The sequence below is a fragment of the Podarcis liolepis genome, assembly GCF_965112155.1.
Source record: "Podarcis liolepis genome assembly, chromosome: 2".
NCBI lineage: Eukaryota > Metazoa > Chordata > Lepidosauria > Squamata > Lacertidae > Podarcis > Podarcis liolepis.
This window is the reverse complement of record NC_139555.1, coordinates 66,856-78,004: the sequence shown is the minus strand read 5'-3', so window position 1 is coordinate 78,004 and position 11,149 is coordinate 66,856. Positions and strand designations below refer to the sequence as shown.

General features: G+C 42.9%; 1 protein-coding gene across 1 annotated transcript; it reads right to left on the bottom strand.

Annotated features, from left to right (window-relative positions):
- Positions 1 to 1,845: 1,845 nt before the first annotated feature.
- Positions 1,846 to 10,942, bottom strand: LOC310699127 (olfactory receptor 13H1-like). Its single transcript, XM_083486755.1, has 2 exons — positions 10,168 to 10,942; positions 1,846 to 3,701 (listed from the first exon to the last, which is right to left on the bottom strand). Exons 1-2 carry the CDS (start codon positions 10,205 to 10,207, stop codon positions 2,761 to 2,763), a joined length of 981 nt encoding a protein of 326 aa, XP_083342881.1. The 5' UTR covers positions 10,208 to 10,942; the 3' UTR covers positions 1,846 to 2,760.
- Positions 10,943 to 11,149: the final 207 nt, after the last annotated feature.

Below are 11,149 nucleotides of genomic sequence, written 5' to 3'. Positions count from 1 at the left end.
GGCTCATGTCAAGTTTGTGGTCAACCAAGACTCCTAGATCCTTTTTACATGTACTGCTCTCAAACCAGGTGCCCCCCATCTTGTATTTGTGCCTCTCTCTTTTTTTTTTTTTTGCCCAAGTGCAATACTTTACATTTCTCCCTGTTAAAATCCATCTTGTTTGTTTTTGCAGGACTTCATCACTGATCTGCCCAGATGTAAGGGTAAGACAGCGGTCATGGTGGTGGTGGATCTCTTGACCAAGATGTGCCATTTCGTGCCCTGTTCGCACGCAGTGACGGTGGAAGAAACAGCCAAGCTGTTCGTAGAGCATGTGTTTAGGTTGCATGGGGTACCTGCACGGGTGGTTTTGGACCGGGGGGCTCAATTTACCTCACGATTTTGGCGCAAACTCATGGGGCTGCTCCAGGTGGAAGTGAGCTTTACGACGGCTAGGCACCCCGAGACCAGTGGGCAAGAGGAGAGGGCGAATGCTGTTTTACAACAGTATTTGCGGTGTTATGTAAGTCAGAAGCAGAACGATTGGGTGGACAAGCTAGCCCTGGCAGAGTTTGCTTACAATAACGCGGAGAATGTATCCACAGGGATGACTCCGTTGTTTGCTAATCATGGGCGTCATCCAAGGGCCTTCCTCAGGAGGGGGTAGGAGTCGTGGAGTGTTTCTGCGGCTGAACAGTTTGTGGAGGAGATGGAAGCGATCCACAGACAGCTGCAGTTGAATTTGGAAAGGGCTAAGGAGTTATACAAGAAGGAAGCTGACAAACATCGGCGACCAGGGGAGGTTATCAGGGTTGGGGACAAGGTGTGGTTGTCCACGCGAGGATTGCCTTGGAGAAGGGGCTGCAAGAAACTCAAGCCCAGGAAGGTGGGGCCCTTTGAGGTTATCCAACAAATAAATCCGGTGGCGTTTAAGCTCAGGTTGCCAGAGAGCATGAGAATCCACCCGGTGTTCCACAGGTCACTGATGTTCCCCTATGGGGGGAAGGAGGCAAGGTAGTGTGGGAGGGGAAGGCCCGCCACCCGAAATGGAGGAAAGGGAGCAGTGCAACGAGGTTACGGAAATACTGGACTCTTGTTGGAGAGGGGGGAATTTGGAATATTTGGTGGCTTGGGAAGGGGCCCCAACATCAGAGAATACCTGGGTCCCGGAAGACAGTATTTCCGACAAGGAGCTGGTGGAGGAGTTCCACAGTTTTCCCCCTGACAAACCCAAAAGCAAGGGTAGGTCCTTACAACAGGTGTTCGAAACAACAGATGACGAAGAGGAATTCCTAGCATCGGATGAGGAGGAGGAAGAAGATGAAGGCGTAGACTGGGGAACACCAGGAATTGGGGGTTGGAGGGGGGTGTTCGAAGAGACGGATGAGGAAGAGGGTAGTTTTGCGGGCTTCTCCCCTACCACCCCAGAGGAAAGAGATAGGGGTACAGTCGGGTCTCCTGAGCGGGAGGGGGCCTTTGAGGAGGTGGATGTCAGGGAGAGGCAAACGGTAGAAGATTTAAGAACAGAAACCAGCACTTATAGAGAGCCTAAAGAGATCATTAGCAGCCTGTCGTCTGACAGCGAGGCAGAGGCAGGGAGGGAGGAGGATGAGCCTGGAACAAGTAATTCTGTACACAGAGGAAGTCAGGGGCGGGGTTTCCACAGACTTGCATGCTGGGTAAAAAAAAGGAAAAAGAAATCAGACGCGGCAAGTGTGCCAAAAGGGTTGGACGTTGATTGAAACACTGGAGATGTACTTTTGAACTTTGTCAATAAATCAAATAGATTGGAACTGGACGTGAGCCTGGAGTTTTATCTATGCCGGCTTGACAGCATAAAGCCTCTGACAAATGGTACCCAAAATGTACTTCTGAGGGTTGTGTGATAGATCTTTCACATGGTAAATAGAAGAGTTGGACTTTGCTTACTGTGCAAGATGTTTAATATGGTTTAATCTTACAAAAAAACATTTTATGCACATCATGTACCACTCAAGTTTAAATGATACTACAACATGGTGATTTAAATTTTTAACATTTGGTTAGCTGGCCTAAAAAGTGTGTTTTAATGCAGAATTTCTGAAGACAAGCTAGGAAACAATGCTCCCCAAGAGAAAGAAGGAAGGAAAAGCAAACCAAAAACCGATCTCATGCAGCTAGTTGTGATTGAAAAAATAAAACTGCTTCTGAGATCATACAATTTTTGGAAAGAAGGTGTCAAGAAATCTGCAGAGAAGAAACTGTAAATATCCTTGCCTTTCCTTGCCTTTTACTCTTACTCAAGCAAAGATGGAGAACCTGGGGGCCTCCTGATGCTGCTGGAATACAGCCCCCATCTTCCCTGATCACCCTGGCAATGCTAGCTGGGTCTGATGATAGTTGGAGTCCAAAAACAGCTGGAGGACCACAGGTTCCCCCAGCCCATGCCTATAGTTAGATTTGTAAACTGCTTGGGGTACCTTTCCTCACTATGAGAAGCTATATTGCCACCATAACCACCAGCAGCTTTAAAATATTGGACTAGATTCAATTAAATAAGTTGTGCTAGTGGGAGCCAGCATGACTCATGCTAGTGCAAATGGGCATGCCCCCCCCCCATTCTGCTCCAGAGAAGCACATCGAAGTGGAAACCCTTCCTTTCAGACAAGCAGAAATTCTTACACTGATGGCATGATCTTCTTAGCACTACTTTGAACTCCACCCATTTGCAGAATAACAAAGCACTTTACGTATTCCTGCTGATATCTGTCTATCAATATAGAATTTAATTTCTGAAGTGCTTTATTCCTCCACTTTCCTTCCAATTGCTCTCCACAGGGCTCCTTTCACATCCCTGTTCCTCAGGCTGTAGATCATGGGATTGAGCATGGGAGTGACGACCCCATAAAACACAGCCACTACTTTTTCCTTGTCAGTGAATGTTTTGGCTTGAGGCCTGAGGTACATGGCCAAGGTTGTGCCATAGAAAATTCCCACCACAGCCAGATGAGAACCACAGGTTGACAAGGCCTTACTACGGCCTTGTGATGAGCGGATACGCAGAACAGCGACACCAATGCGACCATAGGTCACCAAAACAAAGGAGAAGGGGAACACCAGAGTGAAGACACTGGTTACCATCATGCTGACTCCACTGGCTTGGGTATTAGAGCAGGCCAATTTCAACACTGCCTGGAGCTCACATTTGAAATGATTCACCACATTGGGCCCACACAAGCGTGCCTGCATACTGAAAAAGGGAACAATGGTCAGGAGGAAAGAGCTAGACCACAGGCTGACTGCCAGAGAGATGCACAACTTTTGGCTCATGATTAAGCTGTAACGTAGAGGGTAGCATATTGCCACAAGACGGTCATACGCCATCATTGCTAGCAAAAGGCACTCGGCCACTGCCAAAAACAGAGCAATGCTCATTTGTGCAAAGCATCTGCCCTTGGGGATTGTGGGCCTGTCTGTGAAGCAGTGGGCCAGCATCTGTGGGACAGAGGTGGTGACATAGCAGACATCAATGAGGGAGAGGTTGCTGAGGAAGAAATACATGGGTGTATGGAGGTGCAAATCCATCACAATGAGCACCACAATAAGTCCATTCCCAGCTACAGCAACCATGTACATCAGCAAGAAGAGAATAAACAAAACAGCACGTGCTTTGGGGTTTCTGGAGAGGCCTATTAGAACAAATTCAGTCACTGCAGTTGTGTTGCCCCATTCTTCCATGTTACCTGTAAAAAATGATATCAAATATCATTGGACCTCATGTAGGACATTCCAGCCCTTCTGTTTATTTCCTCAGTTGTGAAATGTTATAAATGGAAAACAAATTAAAAGTTCATGTGTAGAGATCATGACTAAGTCCCAGCCACTAATGAAAGGCAAATGTAAAGCTTTTGTTGATTAATCTAATTTTGTTGTTGTTTGGTCGTTTAGTTGTGTCCGACTCTTCGTGACCCCATGGACCAGGTCAGATCCCCTTCATGGATCACTGCCTTGTCGTGGCGAAGGGGCTTGAATAACTCAGAGAAGCTATGAGCTATGCCGTGCAGGGCCACCCAAGATGGACAGGTCATAGTGGAGAGTTTTGACCAAACGTGATCCACCTGGAGCAGGAACCGGCAAGCCACTCCAGTATACCTGCCAAGAAAACTCAATGGGCAAAGACAACAGGCATATAATCTAATTTAGGTGATACATTAATATTCACCAGGTTGTACTGCAAACTGACTAACATTTGATAGCAGATTAAGAAATTCAATTGGCTCTGTGTAATTAGGAAACCATAGAGGGTATTTTCCCTTTCTTCATTTGCATTTGGAGGGTGCTTTGTACTGGTTTGCACTATGCAGAAGCAGTGGTGAAAAAAGTCCATGTGTTCCCTACGAAATCTTTGGAGAAGATAACACTTTCCCTCCATTCTACTGAGTATTGGATATTGTGTATGCATCCATTAATACCAAACAAGCATAGATCCCCAGGTCACAACATGCATTGGGGAGGCGACAACCATACATTCACCACCAGTCAAGCCATGAAGGGTGAAATAATTTGCAAGCAAACTCACTCCACCTCACCCAAAGCCTCATTTAATTCGTGTTGTAATGAAAGCCAAGAATAATCTCAGATTTAACCTTTGGGGGGGGATATTAAGGTGCCCTCCAGATGTTTCTGGATCACAACTCCCATCATCCCTGGCCTTTGGCCAAGCTGGCTGGGTGAGCACCAGCGATTAATGGCGGATTTCCCTCCAAGTTCCGGAGGGAGTCTGCTCCGCGAGTTCGGGTCTTGCCGCTACGGCGAAGCGGGGACCCCAAAAAATCACAGGCGGCGAAGCCTGTGAGCGAGGAGACTCGGCGGGCACCTTTGCGCCCCCCAAAACCGGGAGGAAGCCTTTTTAAAGGCTTCGGAACGGCAGCGGGTGAGTGGCGCGGTGCTGAGAGTCGTCACCCGGTCCGTGGAGTGAAGCCACGTCGCCATTATCGGAGAGCGCTGATTTCTTCCTGAAAATTGGATTTAAAAGCAACTATCCGTGAGTAGGTTTTAAAGACTTAACTGGATTCGGAACAAATTAACAAGAAATTGGGCACTGAAACAGGAAAGGTATAAAAAGGAAGTCTGCCTTTCCGGTCTGCAGACAGATCAAAGCAAAGAGACTGCAAAGCTGTAACTTAAGATGGGCTAACTTTTGAAAATGAGTAAATCCCACATAAAAAAAAGCAACCCCCCTCTTGCATGCAGGAGCTGAGGGGGAGAAAGAGGTACTTTATATACCTGCTTGAAAAGGAAAGAGTGAAAATTTATCTGCCGTTTTTAACCCTGGGAACGGACTGCCTGACAGGGAAGCCGACTGGAGGGCTGTCAATTTGCTGAGGGGAAAACTTTAAAACTGATATTTGATGTAACTCTGTTTTGATGTAACTCTGTCCAGCAATACAGTATTGCTGGACTGCCTTTAGCTTGGAATAATTTTGAAATTGAAACTGTGGCTTTTTCTGAGACTTTGGGGACTTTTAAAGGAGACATTTTGTTGCTAAAATTGTAAAGTGAAGTTGGAAGTATCCCCCCTTAGAGGAGATTCTGTTGTAACAGTAACAGTTAAGACATTAGCAGCTAAGCCACTGGAAATTTCCTTTTAAAAACAAATCCACAAGCGTGGGACTGACCTTGGCTGTGTGTGAGAGTGTTATGGCAGATGAAAGAATCACTAGGTCTGGAAGACAATACAAGACTGACACTCAACACCAGCGAAGGGCCTCAGTATCTGGGGGCATAGGAGAAGCTGCAGCTGTGCAAATAAAATCAAAAGCTATGTCATCGGACGCAGTGGCACAAACACTTTGCAAAATTAATGAATCTTTGGAATTCTTAACGAAACAGGGAGCTGAAACAATTAAACAAGGCCTAGAAACTAATAAACAAGTGGCTGAAACCAACAAACAAGTGGCTGAAACCAACAAACAAGTGGCTGAGATCTCTGCAAAAATTGATTTGAATACCACAAGCATTAATGAATTGGGAAAGAAGGTGAGCTCTAATACACAGTCCATTGAAAAACTTTTAGAGGAATCGGCTACAACTCGAAAGATTGCAGAGGAAGCTAAAGGTATCGCAGAGGAAGCTAAAGGCATTGCATCTGCTATCCAGGAGAAGATACCACCAGAATGGAAGCAAAGGCTGTGAAAAAACTCAATATGGAGGCCAAATGGCCGAAATATTGGGAGATTTTGGAACAAGAGGGGGATAAACTGAAACTGCAGAGTTTTGAGAAATTAAAAGACAAAGTGCGAGATTGGCTCCATTATTATCAAATAATGGAGGTTTATAAGTTGGACAGGAAAATTGGCTTCCAGGTGGAAAAATCAAAATTAGAAACAGAACTGATAGAACCCAATACTAAGAATTTGTCAAGAATGTATAACTTGCTGTTGAAATGGAATACACAAGATGAAACAGTGAAATCAGCTATGATTAAGTGGGCACAAGATATTGTTCATAACATTATGTTTGCTGACTGGGAACAGTTGTGGACCACCGGTATGAAATTTACGGCATGTAATGCCTTAAAGGAAAATATTATGAAAATGATTTATAGGTGGTACATGACCCCAGTCAAGCTTGCAAAAATTTACCACTTGCCTGATAATAAATGTTGGAAATGTAAAGAAACTGAAGGTACTTTTTTTCACCTTTGGTGGACGTGCCCAAAGATTAAGGCTTTCTGGGAAACGATATATAATGAAATGAAAAAGGTATTTAAATATACCTTCCTTAAGAAACCAGAGGCCTTTCTCTTGGGCATTGTTGGCCAATTGGTGCCAAAGAAAGACAGAACATTCTTTATGCATGCTACAACAGCAGCAAGAATTCTCATTGCAAAGTATTGGAAGACACAAGATCTACCCACCTTGGAAGAATGGCAGATGAAGGTGATGGACTATATGGAACTGGCGGAAATGACTGGCAGAATCCGAGACCAGGGAAAAGAGACGGCGGAGGAAGATTGGAAGAAATTTAAGAACTATCTTAAGAAACATTGCAAAATTAATGAGCGCTAGAATGATGTGGTTTTAGAAATCAAGTGGAGTACAGCTATAAAGATTAAGTTAAAAGAAAAGAAAGGTTGACAATTAGATAAAATTAAGGGTGAGGATTTGCTGAACTAATTATTTGAAATGGGAACGCAGAAAGGGGAGGTATGAGGAGGTCGGTGAAGTAAGTTTTAAGAAAATAAGGTTCTGAAATTATACTTGTTCTTTTTTTTGTCTGTGTTTGTGTGTATTGTTTGTTTGATATAATTTGTGAAACTTCAATAAATATCTTAAAAAAAAAAAGAACGGACCTCTGGAACGAATTAAGTACGTAACCAGAGGTACCACTGTACTTGGGTGTTGCCCTGACATATCTGTCTATGCTAATCTAGTGTAAACATCCACTTTTGTGACATGTTAGTGATGTAGCAATGATGTATTGATGCTGCTGTGCGAACTGTATTCTGGGATATGGTGGCAAAGTTTTAAAAGTGAATGTCACCCCATGCTCAGGGTTCTTACTGCTGTTTGAACCTGTTGCGCAACAATAAAGGATCTAAGTCTAAAAAAAAACAAAACAAAAACAAAAACAAAACCCAGATGTCTGTACAGCCATATGGGTAATCACTCACTCATGGCATATGGACTGGAATAGATTTTATTCTGTGTTTTATATATCACTAATATTTTCAGTTTTATTTCTAAACACTTTAAAGATTTATCTGTCCAAAAACAAACAAGCAAACAAACCGCTCCAAACTAGATAACAAATGGCTGACCTACTTACTGGTTAAAACATTGAGAGGATCATTTTGCTGTTCTTTCCTAAGGGAGGTTCACTATAGTTTGGTCCTTGTGTTCATTTTATACATAGCTCCAGGTCAGATTTCATGCTTTATCGTCAATCTATATTAGGGTTGTCAAACGTCTGGAACTTCCTGGACATATCCAGAATACTGCAGTCGTCAGCAGTGTCTGGGCAAAAATTGGCCAAAAAAGGCCTGGAAAATCCGGACATATGGTAGCCCATGTTGGCAGTTTCATTTTTGCCTGTTTCCCATAAAAGTAGCTCAAAAATTGCATTTTAAGCTCAACAACTTTGGGCAAAACTAAACTTTTTTTTTTAGTTAACCACTCAACAACTTTTCTGTTTGAAATATGGCAACCCTATATTATATTATGAGCCTATAAACTTGTCTTTCTCAAACTAGAGCTTTCCACATATTGGACTTGGTCAATGTTCAGGGATGAAGGCAAGTGTAGTTCAACACCTAGACAATGCCAAGTGGTGGAATATGCCAGTAAGTTTGGTAGTTCTGTCAGCTTTTGATTTTAAAAAATCTGGTTCTTGACTGTGGTCAGTGGCGGGGTCTGAACTGTAGTATTCTGAATGATAGAGCCTGGTTGACTCTAGTGGGAGTTGAGCTGATAACAAACCCTTTTCTTAGTACTTAGAGATATAGAGAGTTTAGCTTGGTACAGGAACTGCACAAGTCAATAGAGCAAGAACAACCCCCTGAGATGCTACTGCCAATTTGCAAAATCCAGCCATAGTTAAGCACCTTTAAGAGCTGGTGATTTCTATGGGACAGAGATAGTTATGGACGTACAACCCTCTCTGAATGGTTCATCTCTCTCTCTCTCTCTCTCTCTCTCTCTCTCTCTCTCTCTCTCACACACACACACACACACACACACACATACACACACACACTCACTCACACACACACACACACACACACACACACACCACAAACAGACAAATTTCAGAGAGAATGTATATTTTAAATATTCTTCACTGAAGTCCTGCAACATTTAGAGAGCACCAGGTTGGGGAAGAGTCCTGTAAGTGTGACAGTCTTGCCAACCCCTGTCAAATTGCTGTGCCAATATCAGTCTTTTGTCCTTCAGCTCAGCAGACTTTAAAAAAACCCCTCTTAAGTCTGATCTCCTCAAAATGGCTCTGTATTTTACAAAATAAATAATCTCAGTTGCATTTTAAGAATGGCTGAAAATTTGCAGATACAGGATGGCAGGATTTCAAACATGCAGCAGCCACTGCATCACAACTACTGCTCCATTCAGTTCAGGGCAGGCAGAAGTGTGTGTGTGTGTGTGTGTGTGTGTGTGTGTGTGTGTGTGTGTGTGTACGCGCGCGCATTTACACACACACACACACACACACACACACACACACACACACACTTATATCCTTTGTGCATGGACTCATTAGTTTCATAGAAATAAATGGGGCCACTGGAACACAGAGAGAACATCTCTGTCAGGGTCAGAAGGGCAACTAAAGACAATACTTTTAGCACCTGATGATATTAGTTGGAGAGAGAGTACCTACGTTACACTGATATTTTTATTAGCTGCAGAGAGTTAGTCATGTGCTTACCTCCTTCACTGAAATAAGAGGAAGTCACAAATAATATATTAATTACTGGATCCTATTCAAAGTTTGGATTTGGATCCCACACCACACAAAACCAACCCACCTGAGAGAACCCACGTATGAAGTATTGTTTTCAAAGAATGGATTTTATTACCTTCACACCACAAGCTACTTAGCAGAGAATGTATTGCAGATTTGCCCATTTTTGAAAACCTAAGCAAGCTGTTGGGCTGTATTTGACTTAGTGGTTCACATATTGTTCAGATCTTTCTTCAAACCAAACCTCCCCCACTCCTTTCACACTTGCTAGCTTTACTCACAAGGAGCAAACTAAAACATTTGTTTGTTTGTTTGTTTGTTTGTTTGTTTGTAGTATTTCCTTAGGAGATTTTTCTCCTGCTCTTTGACTTTGACACACTGAAGGTGTTTCACAAAAACAAGAGACAGAAAGTGCAGTAAAGAAGAAGAAGAAGAAGAAGAAGAAGAAGAAGAAGAAGAAGAAGAAGAAGAAACAAGGCTCTAACAACATGTTTGCATCACAGTGTATTTGGGGAGATGAAGCAACCATATAAAATATCTCTAAGTGTATTCTTTAGGTCCTGAATTAGTGCATGTAGATTCTCAACTCAAAAAGATACTCTTCGTCACCCTTATATTTTATGGAATATCTGTCTACCATAAGGGTCTCCTTCTATATTGAAAGACCATATACAACAGTTTACTAGAAACAGCGTCAAACACATCTTCAAAACTTTTTATCACACTTACCTCTCAAAAAAATCACTCCACTGTGAATGCGCTTGAACATTCAGCAAACATCCGTTTTAACTTAGTCCTACTTATTGAAATTTAAATCTTTAGATGACTCACTAGTGTTGTAGAATCTTCATCTGGCTAAGAACAAAACATAGTTTCGTTGGAACCAATTAAGATTTACATTTTTATGGTATTGCCAAAGTATTTATATTATCTCCAAACATTTTAAAATCCATGATCTTATGTTGGAAATTCAGAACTGTTTATGAGATTCCAGAGGGACCACATCCCATGAGGATAATTAATGAAGCTAGAAGCAACTTCTAAGAATTTGCAACACCAAAATATCAAACATAAACTGAAAAGGATAATATGACTTTTATCTAGGCTTCTTAAAAGTGCACATTGTGTTGCAGAAATTCACTCAAGTTCTGAACTCCTGAACCCTTGAATTTGGTAATTGCTATATCAGATTTTTTTCTGATGAAAAAAGTACCAAACATTTGGCTCAATAGCTTCTTAAATTTACAGCACTAAAATATCACTGATAGACTGAAAGAATGGGAGGAGATATTTCAGTGTTGCATTATTATGATCTTTCCATCAGTGTGAGCATCACACTTTGTCAGTTGGAACAATCTCCCCCCCTGCTGTTCTGGGGGTTCTCCTGACCTTCCAGAATGGATATGATGGAGGTGCAGAGGTACTTGTGGGGTGAATGGGGAAACCTGACTTTGGGCTAGCGGAAGTCCTTGCACGGGCCTTTGCTGGCACATCAGGTTAGTTGAAGCTGTTGGGAAACTGCCAGGGAGATAACGTCCATCTGAGCCCCCAAGCCGGAGTTCTGGACATCCATCGGCCTCCCGTAGTCACGCAGATCCAACAGTTAGGGACACGAAGCCTTAGAAATTCCTAGCCACACTCCAGGGCTTGGTGCACCCTCTTTATCAGCAGTAACACAGCCAAAAGCTTGCATCACAGAAGAGCATAATTT